Source organism: Pungitius pungitius, chromosome 4 (genome assembly GCF_949316345.1).
Source record: "Pungitius pungitius chromosome 4, fPunPun2.1, whole genome shotgun sequence".
Classification (NCBI taxonomy): domain Eukaryota; kingdom Metazoa; phylum Chordata; class Actinopteri; order Perciformes; family Gasterosteidae; genus Pungitius; species Pungitius pungitius.
In genome coordinates this window covers 3,081,181-3,105,548 of record NC_084903.1, presented here as the reverse complement: position 1 = coordinate 3,105,548, position 24,368 = coordinate 3,081,181, and the positions used below count along the sequence as shown (strand labels likewise).

The window sequence follows — 24,368 nt, the reverse complement described above, 5'->3', positions numbered from 1 at the left end:
CGTGCGTGCGTGCGTGCGTGCGTTGAGATGTATCACTCTCATGACCTTAAAGACTGTTCTCACATCTACCTGGCTCATTGAGGTGGAAAATAGAATTCCTTAAGACTCATCCACCAGTTTGGATGAAAAAGTACATTTGGCAGAGGAGAGTTAATCAAATCTGTTCGCCTTCACTCCCCGCGTTTTCAATTTTCATTGTGATTCAATTTTGCGTTGATTTGTGTTGATTGTTTCGGCTGAAGGTGTGGCCACCTGCTCCAAACAGGGGGCAGGCTTTCCCCAGTCATCAGTCAAGTAAAAAAGCCTGGTCGGAAAATCATTTTCATAGATTTCCATTTGTCTAATTATATCCAAAGTGACATAAACAAGTGAATGTACCTTTAGATCCGATTGGCTCATCTGGTTTGGATACAACTAAGAGAGTGAAGATTGCAAACCCCTGGTTGTGTATGTGCGTTTGGGTATCTTGTGTCGGTACGCAGCATGCACTTTACTCATGTTGCCGAGCATTCTAGTAACACAATACTGTAAGAACGGAAGGGTCAAGGGTCACAGAGCTCTGGATATTCCTGTGACCGGAGATGGGTCAGGGAGGAGTGCTGGGAAAAGAGCCTGCAATGGAGAGATGGGATCTGCTATTCAGGCAGATGCCCATCAATCACATGATAACTTCATGATGAGTGTACTCTGAATCTTTGGAGTGCAGGTGACAACACACACTCAACAAAGGCACTAATGTTCACACAAACACACAGAAGGCATATTTTTCCTTCCTGTGTGTGTGTAGGAACACCACATGTGCACTGTATGTGTTTGTGAGCATTCATGTTGCTACCTTGGTCCTCTTTGGTGACCTTGACAGAAGGAAGGATGTTATAGATATCCCATAGCCGGTGTTCTCCTTGTCTCAGCCCTTCCTGTGTGTTTAAGTGTGTCCTGTATACACACACTGGCTCTCTGGCCACCGTAACACCCGGCAGAGCCACTCCCAACGAGTCGTGGAAACAGGGCAGGAATATCAGCAGCTGTGTGGTTTGAAGTGACACAATCCAGCCGGGTTTTACTGCATTCCTCAGCGTGGACCTGGTTTCTATTTAGAGATGCCTCACAGGCAGCGGCCTGAGGGCCGGACGCTCCCCGTCCGAGACTCACAAACCATCTAGTATCCTTTTGGTACTGAGCCTATGACATAACAGCAAGTCTTGTCTTTGTCACTGACATTTAGGATTCGATTCTTTGTTTCAGGTGTATGTGACCAACCCACATTTTTTTTTTTCATTTTGCAAATGATTTCAAAAAGTAATCATGACATATAAAAGTGTTGGCGGACTGTCTACGGATAGTCACACCTCGTTGTTGGGCTGTGGGCGAGCATGTGTGAGTGAAATCCCTCTGATTGGTTGTACGGCGTGAGTCAGTGCACAAGAGGAGAAACGTGAGTAAATACAGTCATTACAGCAGCCAAACATTGACCACAGGGGGGGGGGGCGGTTAGGGTCATGAAAAAATGATCAGAGTGAGGTGTAAGCAGACATTCATGATTGTACCATCTTTTGGTTTCTTTCCAAATGTCAATGACAGACTGGACCCACCTGCAGGATGATGAATCTGTCTGTTCCACCCATCATCACCACGTTAAGACAAATAATGAATACTCCCAATAACTCCGTTTGAAACATTAGCTATTAGATGTCCATGGGAACATCTACAAAGACCAGTGTCTTCCACAGATGGCAAACCACACGTGTTTCAGGGTGAGATGAGTTCTGAGAGTGGTTTCGCTCCATCGATGATCAGCTCCGCCTAAAAGAACAGAAGCTTGGCAGCGGTTGATGAACATGTTTCTGTTAAGGAGATGAACATCTAAAAAAATAAAAATCATAAGAGGAAGAATCCGCCTTCCTCATCTTTAAATTCATCAAGATTTAGTGCAGGAATATTGCAAAAAGTAGTTTTAAAGGGTCTAAATCGCCACATTAAATGCAGCTGTCTTTACCTCTTAACGTCCCAACAGTGTTGTATAACAGGGAAAAATACTGTTAACCACTTTTGTGGAAATTTGTTATGGCAAGCTACTCTTTTTCGGGCTCCATTTAGTCTGCTCTGTGGTTACTGACACAGATTCAAACGGCTAAAGTGTGATCTGACACTCCAAAGTATGTTCAGCTGATATTCCAAAACGTTTCCATTTCTATTTCTAGTCTGACGTTTAAAGAATGGCTCCGCTAAAGCAACACACCTGTTAATATTCATGCGTCTCATAGATAACGTGGCACTCTGCCCTAAAACAAGAAGCTGTTTTTATTCTCTCTCTCTCAGTGTGGTTGGACGTGGTCGTGTTCTCCATGTGTAAAACAAAATAGCATCTATTCAACAGAAAGACTTTCTACAACCTCAAAGCAGTGCTTTCAGCCATCAGCCTTATATTATAGACAAAATCAAGTCTGAATGTTTGTCAGTAATTCAAATGATATGCCATTTTTTTTTTACATTTTGACAACCATTCAGGCATGAGAAACGTAACAGATAAAGTTCTTCTCACGTGGTAAATGTTTGTAGAGTTCATGCCTTTCATTCCTCAATGTATTTTGGAGTGAGAGCAGGTTGAAGCTCAGTGGAGCAATGAACTCTGTCTCTGTCCCTGGATGGGGGTCACGGGTCAGATATCAGCTGACAGATAGAATCTGCTGACTAGGCGTTTCTTTTGAGAGGAAGCAGGAGAAATTGAGCAACCGATGTTGCCTGTTTTCGAATGCAGATGTGAGCAGTTCCCAACATAAGGGTGAGCAGATAAATGCCAATGGAATACTCCTATATGACTCCTAATAGATCCTATATGATGGATGAAAGCACACAAGTTAAGGCTTTTTCCAGTCAAAACCACGTTTAACCCCCCACACCGTCTGATATCGTTCTTTTGAATTTGACTGGTTACTAACGAGTTCCACCTTTGGTTGTATGACTTGATGAAAGTGAATATAAGACATGACTGAAGACCGACTCGCAGTGAATTCCATCATCAAGTTGCTGAAAATTTAAAAGTCTAAAGAAACTTCCTAGGAAAATGAATAGTATTGATAAATCCAGGTCTAGATTACGTCAAAGCCTTTTCTTCACTGTCTGGGGTAAAAAAGGAGAATAAAGAATGAAAAATGAACATTGACTAATGACTAATGATCCAGTGTTATTAAAATGTGTTTTTTGTGAGTGTGTCTTGCTTGCAAAGTCCCTTCCTTTCTGTGTGTGTGTGTCACGTGTCACGACCGGACGGAGTTAAGAAAGGTGCCCCGGGAACAGGAGAGACGAGCGCAAGATGGGAGAGCCCATGGGAAAGGAGGGTGGGAGGTCGCCACAGAGGAGGGGAGTTGAAGGAGGCGCCACAGGAGAGACCCCGCGTGTAGTCCCTGCTGCACCCCTCCTCCCCCTCCTCCCCCTCCTCCATCTCCTCTGGATGGCAGAGCAGAATGTAGGTCTGCGCCTGCCTACAGCCATCAGCAACAATCAGTTCTGCCCCAGTTACTGACACTTCTCACAGACCAAACACACACACACACACACACACACATACACGCAGACATACGCACATGGAAACAGACGCGCTTACAATATGCTTAGCGGAAACACACACACACACAGAGGCATCCGCGTCTCAGAAGAACACACACACCGTATTCGGGCATGATCTGCACACACTCACCATCTGAGAAGGATGGGTTTGTCTGTCATTACATATTAAATAAAGATTGCTATATATTATTCCACCTGTGTCTCACTGTAACTTACAGTATGTGTCCTGATGTGCATCGCACACCCCTCACATCATGTTTTGTTTATTGCCGACTTTGTTGCTTGCTTTGCTGTTGTGTGTGTCAGTTTTTCCCTGATTTGAAATACACACAATACACACAAAACATTTGATTCAGGCACCAAAACGAGTTGTACGAAAGGTTTTCCTGTGTGATGTCATGAGGGGGGGTGTCATCATTGGGAGGGACTCCCCCTCAGCGAGAGATGAGGCTGATTACCCTGTGGGGAGCTGGTGTGTGAGAGAGAGAGAGAGCATCAGGACCCCAGTGGGGACAATGAACCAGGAGTACACTGAAGATGCTTATGTTTTTGTTGGAATTTTTATTTATTCACAAAGCCGTGAACCGTGGACCTGCTTCCAGGTCGGTTCTTGGACAAGGACCAAAAGCTAGACGTGTACCTCCGACCTTTCCTTCAAAGGAGAATACAGTGGTGTAAATGCATTTTTGGGATAAATGCCCCTCAGCTGGACGCATAAGTGGTTGCACAGAACGACCGCGTGGTCTCCCTCTGGCTTAGTTAACTCGAGGCCCCCATAATCATCTGGTGACCCTAACCCAACACGAACCAAGCTTGCTGTAAAGCATTGGTAAAAATGAAGAAGAAATAGGGTCACGTGTGAATGATTCACTATTTGCAAACATCCTGTAATTAAAGGTCCTCCATGTTGGAATGTATTTCATCTGAATAAACCCCTGTGAGCTGACTCATCATGGCGCCCATCTGGGCTTCCGAAGGTCCCAAGAGATGTTCTGTGTTTGGGTTTCAGTACTTCCTGTCCACATGGTCTCGTACAGAGGGACTCTAGTTGGTTTGGTCCTACATTGGTGCAGCGGGGGGGGGGGGGGGGGGTCATTTACATCAGGACAACACGAGGGAGCTTCTGCTCTCATTCATTTTTTACTTTCATTTTTATTGAATTATTTAAGAGCCATGTTGATACTGCACCGGGTCCTCGTAGTCAGAAGACACTTCAACACCGACTGGGTGGACACGCACACACACACCGATACACACAAACATGGCACCACATGCATACACAGTATTCATATATTCAGAATATTGTAGGCACATACACACACTGTTGTGAATGCAGACAGACATGCACTACCCCAGGGGAGCTGATTAGCGTGAGATTTGTCATGCAACCACCCCCCCCCCAATCCCCAACCCAACCCAACCCCACCCACATATGTTCAATGCAAACACACATGCACGCAGCGCCCGCTCTTTCTGTGTTGAACACACAAATATCCACACACACACACAGAGCACGCGGCCCTCTCTGGACCCATTTGCTTTGAGAACATCACATTGACTCCATATGAAGACTCCATATATCCTTAATGGGCTGTAGTGGAAAAAGACACTTGACTATCAGAACAACAAACAGACAGATATTCATGCATGATGAACAAATACAATAGACACATTTGGCTCAACAGGGTTGCGTTCTGCAGCTTGTGCAACGCTTCACATTACTGCAGAGTGACACACCGGTCAGGTGACCATAGCGACTCAAGTGAGTTTGGACTCGTATAGAAAGAGGGTCAACGTTTGCGTTTGTTTGGGCATGGAACGTGAACGGCGGTCCTGTGTCTGTGTGACCGTCCCACCTCCATTCCTCCTGCCCTGTGTTCTTCTCACCATGCTCCCAGCATCGAATAGTTGTGCTGGGGGGGGTTTGCATGTTGAAAGTGCAGTGCAGAGACACCCTAGTTTCATAGGACTTTTTCTCTGCAAAGGGCAGATAGCTTTATTAAAATTGTCTGCATTGTATGATGCATGCATGCTCAATACTGGGGGAAACTTTGATGTTATTATTTATTATTATATTTATGGTTTCACGAGGTAACAAAGAGAAGCAGCACTCGTCTTTGTCCCGGATGCACCGTGAAGCTGTGGTGTCTGCTGCTTGGCCCAGATACATCACACTGTCTGGATACAGCACGGCAACACGGCATCTGATCAAAGGGTATAAAGGAGAGCAAGGAACTGAGGGACCCAGAATAAGGACTCAAGAAAGAAGAAATCCAAAACAAGAAGCGTCACAGAGGGGAACAGGAAAGGGATTAACGGAGAAGGAGAAGAATGTTTCAAAGAGATGTCAAAGACAGATGGAAGTTGGTTGATGATGGAAGATGAGGCTGTGGAGGGAGGTCTTCTCGAAGAAACCATCTTTTTGAGGAAAAAATCTATTGTTTTCTTCTCAGCAGAAGAAACCTCCAATATCTTCCTGTGATGAATGAGTCAAACTTAATAAATAACTTAAATCTTGAGGAGTTTCAGAAGTTGTGTGTTCAGGGGTGATTATATGAAGGAGATAATACAATACTGGAATGTCCAACGTGGCGCAAAAAGCCACAAGAAATGAGACAGGAATGTATCTGCACTATACTATACAGCCAGTAGCGCACCGCTAATCAACTGTTCACATTACAACACATTCCACAAGTGGACATAAAAATAAACAGGATTCTTCCCTCGGCTGTGTTTTATTTAATATCTCACTCTGATGTGGATAGTGGGAAATGTCATTTTTTTTCTCTTTTCTGTTTATGATATTTACTTTCTTATAATATTTTTTGGAAGATTGTTTTCAAAGGAGCATTTGGATGACGACCTTTGGAAGATAAATATCTTTAAATTGTTTCAATTTGACTCACCATTTGAAGAGGAAGTGCAATAAATGGTGTACTGTTCTAAATTGAGGTCGTCTTTGCACTTCTTATCTGTACCCTGTCATCTGTCTCCACATCTCAAAGCAATATACTGTAAATATTACAAGAAAACCAGAGCTTGGAGGCTTTTCTTTTTTTTTCTTTTTTTCATCATTATTTTGGTCTTTCAGGACTAAGTGGGGGGTTCAAAGTACAAATGGTGGTCAAAGTACAAATACAAAGGAATAACAAAAAAGAAATCAGATCACAAACAGTGAACAATACTTTTGGTTTTTTGATTTGATGAGTTACATATATTTATAAAAATATCGTAGTATGGTATGCTATAAACATGCCATCATATGTTATGTATTTCAAACTGTCCTTAAAAAGTCAAAACATGAACTCTGAATAAGTTGTCCCAGCAGAGGAACACATTCATAGATATTAGATAGAAATTACAAATAAAGAGTTATGGGCACAGGGTCCCACATCTGAGCTCTATGGATACTTAAGAGGTTAGAACGGAGGTGGTGATTCAGCATCATAAATTATGTTATAGTTTTTATCCACAGGATATACAGTGTTATCTTGTCCCTCTGAAGTTGCCGGTCTGGGTCACAGCTGAGTGCTGCTCTCTAGTGGACAGTTGGTGTACATGCACTGAGGAAAACAGGGTCCTATCTATCATGTGTCAGTATCATTGGGCAGATTTCTTTTTTGGGGAAGAACATAGAAGGATATGTTAGGTACATGATCAAGAAAGGACATTATACCACTGTGAGACAATCATGTTATAGTTTATTATGAATACAAATATGATCTTAATGTAGTTCAGGTTACACAAGAGAAATGTATTCTCCTGCACCAGAACCTGTGGCATTACAAACTGGAAAGGTTCAAAATATTTGCCTACATTGACCCTCTTTTTTGGCTTTCTGGGTGGGTTAACGGTTATTTTATGGTCTGGTCTCTCTATTGATGATGTTAAATCCTCATGGTTTTGGTGAGCCTTAATCGACATTTGCATTTATGAAATATTATTTTGAGTTAGCTGTATGTATGTACAACATGTAGACATGCTGTTTAAAAAGTCTTTACACACTTTATGATCTTAATGTAGTTCAGGTTACACAAGAGAAATGAGATTTTTTAATGTAAATTTTGCTATTGAAGATGTCATAAAACTAAAATATTTGGTTGGGTGTGTCCATTGCAGTGCTTTTTGAAGCATTGTAATCAATTCACTGTTGTCTATTAAGTGATAGCTGTACTAACATACATTTCTTGCATTTATCATTGTCATAACAATCGATTAAACATTTTTTTTAAAGGACAAGATAATCAAGACAGCTATTTTATAACCATTCAACCACTGGCCAATGAGTGAGGCGCTGGTGTCTCCAGTTAGTAACGCCCAATCAGAGGCCAGTGCACCTCCCTGGGGCCCGCCTGTGCATGATCCTCGTTGGTTTATTTCCTATGTGCAGTGGTGTTATGGGCGGAGTCTGAGGCTCTGCAGTTTCCAGCGGTCAACGTCACTCGATAACAAGCACCTGGGCCGCGGAGGAAAACCAGCCTACCTGCGTCCCTCCGTCTGTCCGGTATCAACGGGTGAGTGAGCTCCGGTACTTTCGTCGTTACAACGCCGTATAACGTGTGTTTATGGTACCATGGACCTATTGCTATGTAGTTAACACGGTGCGAAGTACAAAGGAAATGGGACGTGTAACGTTTCAAAAGTTACTCGAGTGTGCAAGAGGCCGCAAGTCCTCAAATTCATCTTCTCCGATCCAGAAAAAGACAGAACGGGTTTTCTTTCGTTATGTAACGGTGCCCCCCCCCCACTCTGAAACCCCCATTTATTACATGTTGAGTTCAAATCGCTATCGCCATACGTGTGTGTGTGTGTGTGTGTCATTATCTGTTAGAAATGATGCGGAACTACACCGCATATGACACATTCACTTTAAAAAAAACTGCACACAAAACGACAGACAAAAAAAAAAGAAGTAACTTTGCTGATCTGGTACACGGAAATGTCCCAGGTGTCATTGTGTACTTGATGAACCACTGCATGCTGCTGTGTGTACAAAGTACAGCAGGCCTAATCTAATCCCATCCAATGACTTGACCCTTCACCAGAAATGAGCGGTGCGGTGGCCATGGAGGCCTCGAGGAGACGAACGCGGCGCAGCGCCAACGGGACCACGTCTGAGCAGCAGCCGGCACAGTGGGGGAGGGCATGGTGAGTCTGTCCCAAAGTCAAGAAGACACCTGTTCAGGGATAAACACCTGGTCACCAGATACTCATGTTTGTACCAAACATTATGATCTGATTTGTCCCCCCCCATCTGAAAGATTGGCATTGAGAAAGTGGAGGAAAGTGAATACAAAAGCAGGTGGACGTCTCTGTGACATTCGTGTAGTGTCCTCGTACAAATGTAATGTTCTGCTGAAAGGTGGTGATGGAGACGTACTCATCGCCCAAAGCTCTACAATAGTTTCAAAATAATGGTGTATATTTGTTAAGGGCATTCCAGGGAGTCAGGAGTGAAAGTACACACTGCATCAAGTTCCACATAATTCCCCCGTTATCTTGTCTTACATAATGTGCTGATTAGAGTGTGTCTTCTGAGGCTCTGAGGCCCCTCGGTTGTGTCTGCAAAGAGAAGAAGGGTTTAAAACTGTCACAAGATCTGCATTGTCATTCTTCAGGAGGAACACTTATTTGTTCGACTAATATTGAGCACTTCTAAACACTTAACTATCCAGTAACGTTGAAAAGGTGAGGCCTTCTCCCCCTTTAGACATATGAAATGAGTTGGTGTGACTGATTTGTTCACGAGGTTTGTCCACGTATCACTGAACGTGAGGGATCTGCTCAGTCCTGTTCAGGCCGCCCCCTCACACTGTCTGCGCTCATATCTGAATCATCCTCAGGGAGGTGGACTGGTTCTCCCTGATCAGCGTGATCGGCCTCCTTTGCTTCGCCCCCTTCATCGTCTTCTACTTTGTGATGGCCTGTGACCAGTACCAGTGCTCGGTCAGCCAGCCCCTGTTGGACCTGTTCCGAGGAGAGACCACCCTGCTCTCCATCTGGGCCCGGGCACCCTCCTTCACCTGGTCAGCTGCCAAGATTTACGCCGTCTGGGTGGCCTTCCAGGTAAGAGGAAAGATAGTAGAGAAGGAAGCAGTTTGGGGACAAGTCCGCCCTTTGTCTTGAGCGTTTGCTGTTGCGTCTTCCCTCAGCTGTTCCTGTACATGTGTGTTCCTGATGTGACTCACAAGTTTATTCCTGGCTACGTGGGTGGAGTGCAGGCCGGAGCACGGACTCCTGCTGGTAATTAACACCCCATTTTCTATTCAAAGCACTTTTTATTACACCCATTCCTATCCCTCACAATGCCCCCCCCCGTTCTGCGGCACAGGTCTGATTAACAAGTACGAGATCAACGGGCTGCAGTGTTGGCTGATCACTCACGCTCTGTGGTACGCCAACGCCCAACATTTCCACTGGTTCTCTCCCACCATCGTCTTCGACCACTGGATCCCCCTGATGTGGTGCGCTAACATCCTGGGCTACGCTGTGTCCAGCTTCGCCTTCATCAAGGCCTACCTCTTCCCCACCAACTCTGAAGACTGGTGAGCGCCGATGCACGTGTTGCATTTGTTGTTACACAAACACCGGGACGCACAATACAATGCGGCTCCATCCGACTGGTAACCCAGCAACCGCATAAAAGACGCAACAAACACAAGTGCATTGCTGTACTGCAGTTGTTTGAATTTGCATCAGGATGAATGTAAAAAAAAGCAGCGACAGAAACAATTCACAGGGCAGATCAACATGGCCGACATCTTCACAAATACACACACGGTTCCATCCTCATCGAGTTCTTCTTGAGCCTGGATGAGCTTTGGGGCCAGGTCTGATTTCCATCCGTCCAGATGCACATGATATACATGAAGAGGCACCAAATTAGGCCAAAGGCTGTAAGAGAATTGTACAGTCATGTACATGCTGCCATTACAAGTCGCCTTGTTAGACATGAATAGAAACGTTGCGTGTGTCCGCTTAAAATATGTTTATGGCAAAGTAGTTCTGTCTTTGGCATTCGCACACGACTGTATCAACTGGTTGCCTCCTCCCTGTTGGTGATTCTGCAGTAAGTTCACTGGGAATGTCTTCTACAACTACATGATGGGCATCGAGTTCAACCCGCGCATCGGCAAGTGGTTCGACTTCAAGCTCTTCTTCAACGGGCGGCCCGGCATCGTGGCCTGGACCCTCATCAACCTGTCCTACATGGCCAAGCAGCAGGAGCTCTACGGCCATGTCTCCAACTCCATGGTGCTGGTCAACGTGCTGCAGGTGAGGCGGAATAAGGCCGCCGAAAGCAGAATGGAATACGTTGAACTTAAACTTAACTTCTTTGACCGTATTCATGTGTAACCGTACATTTCTTCGTTGGTCCCTCACACACATGTTGCAAAATGTATCAGATGTATTTCACGGCAGAGCACATTGAAATATTTCTTTCTTTTTTTTCTTTCTTGTAGGCCATTTATGTGTTGGATTTCTTCTGGAATGAGGCTTGGTACCTGAAGACCATTGATATCTGCCATGACCACTTTGGCTGGTATCTTGGCTGGGGAGACTGTGTGTGGTTGCCATACCTCTACACACTGCAGGTAACACACATGTCCCAGCACCTGCTGTAATGATACACTGTATGGTCCTATCTATGGCTAGTAGAGGCAGGCCTTTATTGTAATGCAAAAGTTCAGCTCTAACTGTGTCAAAGTTAAACCCACTGTGTCTGTATCAAATACTTGTCATGCACACAAGTAACATGAAATAACCTATAATGTGTGTATTGTATTGTGCACGCTCAGGTGTAAGTGATATCTGTGTGTCTGCAGGGTCTGTACCTGGTGTACCACCCGGTCCAGCTGTCCACGCTCCACGCCCTGGCGGTGCTGCTGCTCGGCCTGGTCGGCTATTACATCTTCCGCTCCGCCAACCACCAGAAGGACCTGTTCCGGCGCACAGAGGGCTCTTGTTCCATCTGGGGCAGGAAGCCGGCGTACATCGAGTGCTCCTACCGCTCGGCCGACGGCGGCGTCCACCGCAGCAAGCTCATGACCTCGGGCTTCTGGGGAGTGGCCCGCCACCTCAACTACACGGGCGACCTCATGGGCTCGCTGGCCTACTGTGCCGCCTGCGGCTTCGGCCACGTCCTGCCGTACTTCTACATCGTTTACATGACAATCCTGCTGGTGCACCGCTGCGTGCGCGACGAGCACCGCTGCGGCAGCAAGTACGGGAAGGACTGGAAGCGCTACACGGACGCTGTGCCTTACCGACTAGTTCCTGGGTTGTTTTAGAGTGTGGGGGGGGGGGGGGGGGGGGGCAGACAGGCTGGGTGGGGGCTCAGAGACAAATAGAATGGGTCAACACGAGGGGGGTATGTTGGTTTTTAAACACCACTTTTCATACATTTAGAAAGTTGATGTGTGCCGGTAGTGGGTAGTGTGACACACCTGTCTGCTGCTTCCACTATGCTGGGACCATTTAAACACATTCTGACAGTACAAGATGTCTTTGGAGCTAATAAGGTACCAGGTACATGCTAATTCCACATTGCTGTGACATTCCCATAATGCAGTTTGTCAGTTTCATAGTCATTTATCCTGTTTCTCAAATAGGAGAAATTGATGAATTCCTATTTTTTATATCAATGTAAATTCATCACTTGTCAGGATTTGTATTGGCTGTCACTTAGCACTCAGGTTTCCTAAGATGCAGGCCTTTTATTGCGTGCTGAATTTTTAGATCAAATGAGTGGTTATTGAGATATAAGTGATATATTTATGAATCAGTACAGCCGGTTTGTTGCAGCGCTACTGGCTTAATGGACCAAATGTGATTGTTGGCTCTGCTAACGAAACCTGCCTCATAAAAAGAAAAGTGATGTAATCTTTGTTGTCGTCAACAAAGATTACATCACTTTTCAAGTCGTCTGAATGCTCAGATTTTTTCACTCACTTCACTTTTCACAACTAGCTGCCGGTGATATCTGGGTATGGTTTAGTAATAGCTTGTCTCCATTCCTTCAATGTGGTGGAGAGCAGCGTGTTCAGGTGGATCAGCTTCAGAGACTCACTAAAATGTAGACGTAGATGGTTTGTTCACACTTTGCCTCAGCCTTTAAATGCTCTGATTTAGAGTGGATTAATGCATTTGCTTTGTGTTGAACCAACATGTGGAGTAGATCCAGTCGTGTTTAAGTCCTTTTGCTGATGGAACCGACTGTCTGTTTGGTGTCTGTTTTTCCCTAATGAGAGCACTGCCTTTCTTATAGTGGTGATTAAATTAATCACACAATTAAACACATTTTGGTTATGACTGTTTTTTTCTATTAAAATGCAATGCAACTATTCTTTTAGAAACATTCACTTATGCTGTCAATGGAGGGATGTCAATATCGCTCTCCCCATCTAGACCACATGATGTACACAACTGCATGCATTTGTAAATGAGTAGGTTGGAGCAGCTAGTACAACAGTATAACGTGGTTGAAAGAGGCGAGTTGATGTCATTTCTAATGTTTAACACTGGGGGGCAGCAGAGCACAGCTGAGCCAGTGTTCAGCTAGATGCACTGACGCATTTGAATGCTTATCTCCAGTTGGAGCAAATTAAAAGCACCACATGATCCCTCAAGTTTGATCACACATGCAGTCATATATCCTCGGTCAGTTTTAAACAGCAAGCAAACAGCTCTAAACAAACGTGTATCATTCCTAACTAACCTTTCAAAGCTTTTTTCCCAAAATGATTTTGTCATTCAGCCATGTATACACAAGCTGCATTATTATGTTAATGCACTCACTCTTTTTTTTGTAAAAAAACTACCGTTTTAGTTGTCCTGCACTCAACCATGAAATCTAGATAGAAGCTACCAATCAAATGCATCTGCACACAGCTCGCTTTAATTAGATTTGCATCATTTGACAAACCACAGGCAGAAAGAAACATGTTTCAGTCAGCTGTACGATGTAGCAGAGTTTCCTGATTTAAGGAGGCCGGAGGCTGAACCTGGACTTTGGAAGGAAAGAAACCCCTTGGATAAACAACATGTACATTGAAAAGATGTATTTCGGTTTATGAAGATCATGTGATATGATGAAAAGGCTCCAGAAGAGCTTCTTTGCCTTGTGTGGAATAGCTCTCTCAACTGTGCAGCATTGCACTCCCATCCAAAACACACTTCTAGGGTGGATCAGAGTACGTTAAGACTTTGCCATACATGATTCGACCGCTTGTTCTCGAGTGTTTTTAGTAATCCGTCACCCCGGGGGGCCCATTACACCACGTGAGCACCGGCCTGCCTCCCTGACCCATCAGCGGCTCCCCTGTGGCTGTAGTGATACAAGTTATGTATAGCAGTTATGATAATGGAAGACTCATTGATTCCCCTTGTCTTTGTTCAATGCCAATGCCATTTGCACCCGACTCGCTGCGTTGCGATACATGAAACCAGATCACGTGTCATTCCACTCCCAACGTTAATTGATCCCACATCATCCCAGAAGGCGAGGAACGTCGAGCGGCGTTCACTCATGGAACCAGGTGAGAAAAAGCTTCCTCCGAACAAAGTGGTAATCGGAAGAGAGAGATGATGGCTTCGCGACGACTCTAAAAGCCGCGCTGTTGAATTTGCGCGCCTATGAGTGGGGATCATGCACCCTTCCATACAAATGAGCAGCGCGCACAATAACCATACCGTCGAAGCTGCAACGAGGGGCAGTTGAGGGGCACGGAGGGGTTTCGGAGAGAGGGGGGGGGGAAGGAACGAGAGGCGAGGAGCACACCGAAAGCACAATGGGATTCTTGGGAGTCGGTGCCGCTAAAGTTGGCTTGATTTCCCCAGAGGACAAATTACTTTTTATTGGAAGCTCGGGGGGGTTAAGCAACTTGTGGGTGAGAGCAGTACGACCGGGAGGCCGGGGGCACCGCAGGAGGGTTGGCGAGTACATGATTTGTCAGCAAAAGTGCCGGCACCAACGATGCAGTGCAGCTAGCGGCTACAGAGCGCTCCAGGCCCGGGTAATCACGCGGCGCTGAGGTCCACCAGGTGGGAAGGAGCCCTTCCAGCTGCCACAACGAGGCTTTCTTGTGCTGGGTTTGAAGGTCATATTTATAATAGTGGGTTATTATTTCTGTCACTCATCGCCCTTTGGTCTGAATCGATGCTAGCGATCCGTCTGACAGCCAGTCGGCCCACCGCGAAATAGTGAATCTCAATAACTATTTGATTGATTGCCATGAGATTGGAGGCATTCACTCGGGACGCGGGGGGGCCCGATGACGTTGGCGATCCCCACCATGAGGCTGATTTTATGGGATTGGATAGACGTCATGTGACCCTCAGAACTCTGATAACATTTCGTGTGGCGCCATTATTAGATGATTTTCTTTTTACAGCCCTCTTTTCCCTCATTGTACAACTTCCAGACAACAGAAGTATTTATTATTTATAAGTTTCCCATTTGTTGTTTTTTCTGTATTTGGCCTTCCTTCCTTTTTGTTTTCTGTCCTCTGACTTCTGACCTGGGCCGGTCTGTTCTGTTAGCCAATGGACGGATGTCATTTCACCCAGAATGAACATCACACTAAAAAAGAGCCCCACACGTCTGATGCTAAACATCAGTGCTTGTGGTTAACATCGGCTTCAACGGGGCCAAGACCGCAAAACAACTAAACACAGGACCTGTTTGCATCAATTTAGCAGCAAATGAAACTTTATGGTTCCAGACAAAAAGCATCTTTCTTTAGCCTAAAGCGAGACATAAACTCTTAAACAAACCTTCCCTGTTGTTGTCTCCAGACGTATTGAAACAAGTCTTATTTTAAGAAAAGGCGTCCGCCAAAGTAAGCTGACAGAATCCCACACCTACATTTTGGCCATGTAAATCACAGAGAGAGTCGAATCAAAAAGGGATTAGGAGTAGGGAAAGAATTAGGGGGATTAAAAAGGAGGCTCCGAGGCTGCGCCACAAATCCATAGCTGATGCGATAAGAATGATTGGTTGTAGATGCCGCGTCTCATATTAACAACGAGGCTCTCTCTTCACAGCGGCCACACCAACAGCAGCTCGGCCCACCAAATAGCTCACAATTGACACGTGGGGAGTGTCGGGAGTCAAGGGCCTGGCTTCCTTCACCTCGATTTTCCAGACTCCACTTGAGAGCAGCTTGAATCCACCATTGCAAACGATGATCCAAGTTGAGCTTGACAGAGGGGGAGCCTCTGGGGCTGAAATTACACCCTTTCCCGGATTATAGATGAGGCTGACAGATCAGCAGCATTGAAGTTTACCACATGGAAACCCAAACCCGGAGGGCAGAACAAGTCATTCACTTCCTCTGAACTCCCAGACTCACACACTCCACGAAGTGTGTTCAAGTTATCGGTTTGACTCGTGCGGATTGCTTTGGGGACAGGGTTTGTGACAGACGGTTGTCCAGAGGGTTAGGAGGGTAAGGGGACATGAGTCTGCATAGGAACCCGGGTGAAGCCCCCGTGTGACTTTGCCGAACCTCGCCAGGACGGGCCCTACTCCAGCGTCAGGGATAGTAGTTGGCCTTCCTGTCGCTGAGAGAAGTCTGACAGATGGAGGGCCCCAGTTAAGACTCCAAAGCCTACTTGTTATTTTGCCTTTTTACACATTACATCATACCTAACAAGTAGGGAAGGTTTCTCTAGTCACCTCGCTCCATTTTATCAAAAACAGATTGAGATTAATGTGCAAAAATGGTTGAAAACTATGCCCTCGACAGCTGCATAATGTATTGTGTAAAAACACTGAGGCTAGTGCTGCATATTTGAGAAAAAAAACCTTTACCAGGTTTAAGGTTTACACTGGAGAGAATATATGGAAATAAAGTTGTTTTTCTTCTTGTAAATTAGTGCTGCTTCTTAGTAATGGTGGTGATGATTCATGGAGATGGATCCAGGACAGAGTGACTGTCAGCCGTACCAAAGAAACACGGATCACTAGTTTTATTTGCAGAAAGGTTTGCCAGCTAAAGGCTTCCCATTAGCACGTTTCCATTGTTTGCGTGAGGCGTCCACATCAATATCCTTCAGCCGCTTGAATCGCTTATCGGTTAAGAGCGGGGACTGTGAAGTGGATTAAATGAGGAGAACGACCAAGACAAAAGAAAACCTTCCATGTGTGACCTTCCCTGTCCTCCATCCGAGGCTTTTTTTCCACTTGGAATGGTAAGGAGATGAGTGAGTCCAAAAGCCGCGGCGTCCTTATGGCCCTCGACTTCTCTCAGCTGTGCGTTGAAGAGTTGCAGAATGGGCCGCGCTTATCAATTAGCTGACTGGTCGGAACCGGATCTGATGGCAATTGAGGCGGCAGCCGGCGCCTCACGCGTCCTCTAATGGCTTTCTCCTTAATAAATCACCACGAGCAATCATTCTTCCATTACCTTCGATCCCACTCGCCACGATCGTAAACCGCTACGCAGGTTACGAGCAAGGAACCCTACCCTGTCTGAGGTTTTACGAAACACAAGCATTTCATGTGTGAAGATTAGCTGTTCGTGGGAGGCGAGCTGTGTTTTCCTCCATTGTTTCACTCGTGCACCACGCCGCCCCCCCCCCCCCCCCCCCCCCCCCACTGTGCGAGTAATCTTGCGGCTGAGCACGGCCTCTTCCTCGCCACATTATTAGCTCTGACCTTTGCGTGTCGATTCCAGCACTGGTGCCGAGCCAGAGGAACCCTGCCAGAACCCGGGGCCCAGAAATAAAGGGCTAACACGTGTTGCATTTTATGAACATTCTGCCCGTGGGACATACTTCAGTGGGGATGTATGTGTCTCCGTAGGGACCATGAAACCACGCGAGGCTCCCGACAGACTCACCCACGGAGTCCATTCCCGACAACACCTTCACATCTCCCCCCCCACCCATTCCTATTCCCATTCCCTTCTCCACTTCCATCCGCCTTGACAGCTCCAAACACATGTTCTCGTCCACACCCTTTATTCAGCTTTTGGTGTAACTGATCACCAGTGAGTCACACTGTGGGTGTCTGCGGGTTTGTCCGTTGGGTTGCGACCCTCTAAAATTAACTTTAAAACTTTTTGCCCAGACGTGATGGTGTTTTAAGGTATTATTAGTATTATTTTATGCAGGACACATTGGGACATCCGGAGAAATGAGCCTTGTATTGTAAAGTTTTTTCAGATTTTGCTGTTTTTTGGGGGATACAGCTTTCTTTTAAAAACGATCATGGCTTTCAAAAAGAATCAAACATATTGCACTTCAAAGTGAACATCCAACCAAGCATTGCGAGAGGATGCGATGATGAAATCGCGGTTGTTGGTGTTTACGTTGGCTTGCAATCACGAGCAACAGGAAGTCCCAACCGGCTCCTTCACAGTGGGGAGTATCATGCTTTCCAGAGAGAGGGGCGGACTTACGGCCTTAGATGCCCGCACAGATCTACTCCTTTAGGAATTCTTCTGCAGATAAAAGAATCACGGAGCAGCGAGGGGGTTCAAACAGAAGCAGGCTGAATGCTTGTGAGAGAGGAACGTCAAAGTAAAGAAGAAAGTCCAGCTGCACCATCACAGCCAACACGGATCCAGCTAATCACTGTTCATGTGGAGGGAACAAACCTGTTTCAGTGTGACTATTATAACCGGTTTAAAGGTGGTATTATGGTGGCATTGGAGGAGAGCTCAATGAGAACCAGGAACATTAGGCTTCATAGTGTTGGGATCCCAAATATACTATAAATTAAATGGAAACTTTGCTCAGCTTTGATGATTCCATGCAACGGAACAGGTTTTGTTCAAGTGGACACTTAAGGTGGACAGTGAAAGGCTCGTGTGGGAAGGGTTTATTCCTGAATGGGCAGTACATTTCATGGCTCGCTTCCCACTTTATTGATATTGAATTCGTTCAGTGGAAACATTTGAAGGAAAGATCATGTGAAAGAAAGTAAATGGATGGTTGCTTTGTAGCATGAATAGTATTTCCTACAGCCATCCCTCATCTTCGCCACACCACGGATACAACAGGCGCATTAAATGCTTGCCCTCCATGATCCGGCTGCGGTTGACAAGATACTGAACGTCAGTTTTGAACCAGCGGCCCCCGTCCATACTAATCCTTTTTGCATTGATCACTGTCTAAGCTGTCTGACAGACACATTTCTGCAGGTGGACGCTTTACAAACTCTTCTTCTTTAAAGTGGCCAAAGTCATCATCAACTTCTTTTGAGATCAAATATTCTGGTCACCGTGTGTGAATTTAATATCTCTTTTAACCTCGGCCTAATCACAGTGGAGCTGCTGTCTGCATGTTAATCCTTGATGGGAAAAAAGACATGCCACCAGAATTGTTTTTTTTTTGTAGAAGTGGGCTTTGTTTTCCCTATGAGCAAAAAAAACGATCAGTGTCATAATATGTAGTAATATAATATTAGTCCTTAAATCTTTCAGACCTGCAATGGCTGTGGACGAATGGACTTCCAGCAGATTCTGACCTATATGCTGTCCAAGCAGTAGGATGTTGAAAGTGTTCTCTGTGCTTCCTTTGTCCACTTCCTACTTCCTGTCTGGCCAGTGGCACTGAAAAGCTGAGGTATCCCCCTATGAGCCTGTGCAGGATGTGGGTAATTGTGTTAATGAGATAATATTCTCTTAGAAGTGACTTTGTTTAGGTAGAGGATGGTTAAAGATGGAGAGGCAGTAGAAAATAAAAATATATTTGTACCAGGTGGGAAAATGCTCTGCTACAGCCAGTGTTTGGTTTGTCCTTCTGGGGCTACTGTAGAAACATGGTGTCACAACATGGTGTCACAACATGGCAGCCACCGTGACGGAGGACTCCCCACTTATGTAGGTATGACGGGTTCATTCTAAGCTAATGACTCTTGGTGTCAGGTGAGATGAAACTATTCCGTTTCTGCTAGTAGATTCCACCAATTGCAACACACTGGCCACCTGCAGAAGATCTGTTTGTTTTAACATGAATTCAAAATGTTTCCCACCTCAAAGTCAGCATTTACTAAAGGCACCTTAAGCAGCAATAACAGCTTCCCCAGGACTCAAGCATGTCGTTTTAAAGCTCTTCATGTCTAAGTTTAGCGTTGTACCATGGCTCGATGTCTTGCTTCTTTGTGCAAAAACTCCGCTTAGCTTTGATGAGATGTTAGAACCTGTCTTCATGGTGACAGACGAAAGGCTGGTGAAGCAAAGTCTGCTGCACGGTGCGTTGTGTCAGCCGTGAATCTCCTTGAGTCCCTCACTCGACAGTCTCCTTCATCATGCATGCTCCCTTCTATCAGCCACTGTCATATGCCTCATAATTCTTAATCAGAGGTTTCAGGGACTGCATGTATTACTTTATGACACTTGATATAGATCTCTTTTCAATTTAAAATACTATTTTGTTGCTGCTGATCCACGTGACAATCTCTCTGCTGAAACATGAAAACCTCTGAGAGGGAAGTACCATGTGCAAGAATGCATGTACGTTTTGTCATGCACAAACCACACTTGTGTCTCCTCGGTGTCCTGCCAGGCTCAGCGGGCCTTACTGCTGATTCCCATCAGCCCTCCACTGGCTGCTTGGTGGGCGAGCTGTTTATAGACGGAGGGAATGTCCCTGGATTTATATGGCTAATGCCAAAACAGCTGCTGCCACTAATAGCAGAGTGAAGGCCTCGTGCCTAAAATCCAGTGGGTGATAACAGGTAGTGTTGCAGGTTGAGCAAAAAAGAAAGTGAGCACATAGAAGAGCATGGACAGCGGGCAGTGATTGATTTAACACTCCTTAACGTCCTTTTTAGTTTTTATGTCCCACTTACACCCCCTCTCACACACACACACACACACACACACACAGTGGGTTTCCGTAGTCAGCCAGCTGGCCCTGTGCCCATCTGAGTCCATTCTGAGTGTTGGAGCCATTTATGTTCCCAGCTCTTCCACTGGCCTTCCCCTGTGTGTGTGTCTCTTCCTGTGGACCAGGCCCTTGGGACACATTCACTTTTCCACGCCCCCTTCCTATACAGCTCAATCTCCATATACACCGTCAAACACATACACACACACACACACGCACGCACGCAGGCATATTGATGTGTTGGTTTGGTCAGCAGACCTGCTGTTGCTGGACGTGAGCTGTGGGTGGAGCCTGTGTGCGAGTGGTGGCAGGATGCGTCCACAGCGTCAGTGTATCCAGCAGCTTTCTGGTTTTGCCAGGTTGGGTTCAAATAAACTACTCACTTAAGTTTAGGGATCGCAGTTAAAATCCCAATGACTGGAAGCAAACAGCCAGTCTTCAATATCAAAGTCACCATTTAGGAGCCAGGGCAGCAAAGAGTCGTGATCTAGTGGAGTGTTTTGCTCTCAGTGAGGGAGGAACAAGCAGCTTGATGCAGAGCGGAGTGTGCGGGTTGGAATGTAGGGGTTGACCATGTCCTGGATGTAGACTGGACCCGATCCATTCACAGCATGGTACGTGAGAACCAATGTTTTGAACTGGATGCGGGCAGCCACTGGTAACCAGTGAAGAGAGCGGAGGAGTGTAGGAGGAAGTTTAAGGAGCAGTGGAGCTGCTGCACTCTGGATGAGCTGCAGTGGTCGAATGGCGGCAGCAGGGAGACCTGCCAGGAGAGAGTTACAGTAGTCAAGGAGATGACAAGAGCCTGAATCAGTACCTGCGCCGCCTTCTGAGTGAGAAGGGGTCGTATTCTCCTGATGTTGTGGAGCGTGTATCTACGGGATCGCGTCGTCGCTGTGATGTCAGGGAGAGTCGGCTCTCAAGTGTCACACACCGAGGTTCCTGGGAGTCGGTCAAATGCTTTACCGAGTATCCAGCAGTAGGACACTGTGTGAGGGGTTGACTTTGCATTCGTCTGTGCTCATAGGGATGAAGGGAAGAGTCCTCCAACACTGTGGCGCACTGATGTGGAGTCAAGTTGTTTTTTGGAAAGAGGGAGCTCTAAAACACAGAGATGACATGCTGCACATCCATCCATACACAGGCAACAATTTATAATACGTGTGATTTATTTTGTTTTTTCATTGAAGTCAAATAAAATACACCGCATTCTTTGAAGTTAATTAGCTGACAGGAGCTAAGTAGTGTACATAGCAGCCTTTGCTTGCTCATTAAATTGAAAACATGTAATATTTTCCAGTACAGCACCTGATACATGATGCAGTGAGACGGTTCAGCAGAGACAGAGGAGAGGTCTGACCAGATGAAGAGCAATAGCATGAAGTCACAGTGACTATTCGTGGTTGTCAGTGCGTGTTGAGGCGTGTGTTTGTGTGTGTGTGTGAATCTCTTCATAAATCATGGCGGAGGAGATGGGATGTATAATGCATTATGGATCCTGTAACCAGCCTTAAACACACAGATCAATGTAGCACACGATGTGGGTCCTCTGTGATCCAATACAGACTAATCTGATTACAAACGATGTAAGACGCTAATCAGTCTGCTAATTAAAACCTCTGCTTCCTCGTCTTCTCCTTCGTATGTCACAGACCAACAACGAAAAAGAGATGAAAGACAGCAGAGACGGTGCTTCCTTACTTCATCTTCACCGTAATACTCAGCAGGACTGAGGATGTGTGACTTCATGTTGTCTTCCCCAATGGAAGGAGGAACTACACCTAATGCCATTTCACTCTCTAGTCACCAGAAATGACATCCTTGTATTCGCTTGTTTTAGTCTCTTTTTTTTAATGCCAAAGAAGCACAGGTAGGACGTTTTTTTTTCAGAATCTAAAGTATCAACCTTTAAAAATTGAGTTTTCTGTCATTTAAAAAAAACAAGGATCCACCTTTCAACATCATAGATGTGTACAAACCTACGCACAAAGCTGCATGTCCTTCTGTTCTTTGGAGGCAGGGATCCCGTTTCAACATGGACGCACATTGAAAGCTTGATCACATGACGGCGATGCTGCAGCCTATGAGCTTAAATGTGCAATAAATAAATGCAAATTCTTCTCATTTGAAGGTTTGAATTAATATTATTAACACTTTCTTACAGCACCCACTGTTGAGTCCCAACTCGCCTTTGTTCCCAGGCGAGGCATCTCCAAAAGCGCCTCTCAGGTCAAGGTCCCTGAGTGGATTCACCCCGGTCCTTCTGTTGGCCCCCTTTGCTTGTCCTCAGTATTACTGACAGACAGAGATCACACCCAATGTGCACAGAAACAGACAAACGGAGGAAGCCTGCTCCGCTCGGGACTCAACGATCGCCGGATACTGTTAAGCTGCAAAGAGGTGAGTTTTTTTGGCTTTTCTGTTTGTATCAAATCCACTGAGGATTCTACACACATAAATAAAATTAAAAAATACGCCATCCGCCCGTCAATATGAGTGGAGGCAAAGATGCATGTACATAACAGATAAAGAAAGCTGTATTTTCATGAATAAATGAGTAAGTCAGAGGAGAAAGAATCCGACAAAAACATGCATCCGATCTAAGGAAGCGGAAGACGATAAGGGAGAGAAGGAGAGAAGTGCGCTCAAGGACACGTCTCCTCTACACTTTTTGTCACCTGTCCCTGTCAAATGTCCTCACTCGAGACTCCCAAGTGGAAATGAATCAGCGGAGAGCGAATGACAAGCTGCAGTGTTTGTGTGCACATGACAGTATACACTCTCTTTTGTTTCCGTTGTGCTGGACAGATTGTTGGAGGAAAACCATCCATCATTTTCTTCCAACCCCACCCATGGATGACATGACTCCACCTCCTCAGTCTGCCTTCACGTCGTCCCAGGACTCAACGAGTAGCCTGGTCCTGCACAGCCATAATTGGTGAACTGTCTGCACCGGGCAACCATCAGATCGGTCGCTTGTCCGCCCTGCTTTGTACACTATTCCTTCTGATTAAGGGGGACTTTTTTGTTTTCCATCTTAAAGTATCATTTCATCCTTTTTGCCCTCTGCTAGTCCATCTATCACCCTCATTGCTCTCTCCTTCCTACTGAGAGCTCTCCGCGTTCCCGCTTTCTGCGTATTCATCTTACTCTGTGTACCAGCGTATTGTGGTGAATGCTAATAGGTTCTCACGATCACAAGGTACATTGTAGTGAAGAGTAAATGACTGTATGTGTGTGTGTGTGTGTGTGCGAGAAGCTGGGCGGTCAGTCCAGAGTTTCCATTAGCCTGATGGAGTTTCTATGAAATTAGAATCTCTCTCTCTCTCTCTCTCTCTCTCTCCCAATCACATTAGTGCTCTTATCTCATTTGGGGAAGCTCTGCAGGCAGTGATGGGTGGAGGAAATGGAGGGGTGGAGTTATGATCTTGAAGCGGACAAGGAAAAAAAAAAGACAAGCCCCCATAAATAGAAAGAAGCAGGGCGGGTAGATGATGTGTTTCTACAGTACTATACATGTGTGTATAGTGTATTTGATATAGAACGACAGTGTGTGTGTTTGCTATGTTTGTGTTTGATAGATATGGGATAGCAGCGTGTGTTACATTTTTAACACGGTGTGATCGCCAAGGCAGTACCAGTAGATCACATGCGTTGATACAAAAAATGACCCCCACTACTTGCACTTTGGGTGGGCGATCGCCATGACTTGTGCTAAACGACCAAGTCAGCTAAATTACTAGAGAAGATATTTTGTGTAATAACGAGTTAGGGGAACGCTATCAGAGCTTGGAGTAAAGCCCAGAGCATAAATAAACATCTTAATTGTCCCATTGGAATACAGAAATATTCAAATAAGAAAGGTTGCTGGAACAATTTCTTCACAAACATCTACTGGTAGTCTCAGACGCTCAGGGTGACACCGAGAGAGCAAATGGACTAGCACACTGGGGTTGTGGTTC

The 24,368-nt window shown here is 45.6% G+C and overlaps 1 protein-coding gene across 1 annotated transcript; it reads left to right on the top strand.

The window, feature by feature from the left end:
- Window positions 1-7,966: 7,966 nt before the first annotated feature.
- Window positions 7,967-11,872, top strand: dhcr7 (7-dehydrocholesterol reductase). Its single transcript, XM_037448493.2, has 8 exons — window positions 7,967-8,081; window positions 8,613-8,715; window positions 9,411-9,633; window positions 9,720-9,810; window positions 9,899-10,112; window positions 10,638-10,842; window positions 11,031-11,162; window positions 11,394-11,872. Exons 2-8 carry the CDS (start codon window positions 8,615-8,617, stop codon window positions 11,856-11,858), a joined length of 1,431 nt encoding a protein of 476 aa, XP_037304390.1. The 5' UTR covers window positions 7,967-8,081; window positions 8,613-8,614; the 3' UTR covers window positions 11,859-11,872.
- The last annotated feature ends 12,496 nt before the right edge of the window (window positions 11,873-24,368 follow it).

Coding starts and splice junctions, on each gene's coding strand:
- dhcr7 (XM_037448493.2), top strand. CDS start 8,615: ATGAGCGGTGCGGTGGCCATGGAGGCCTCGAGGAGACGAACGCGGCGC. Junction 10,113..10,637: donor CCCACCAACTCTGAAGACTG/GTGAGCGCCGAT, acceptor GTGATTCTGCAG/TAAGTTCACTGGGAATGTCT. Junction 11,163..11,393: donor CATACCTCTACACACTGCAG/GTAACACACATG, acceptor GTGTGTCTGCAG/GGTCTGTACCTGGTGTACCA.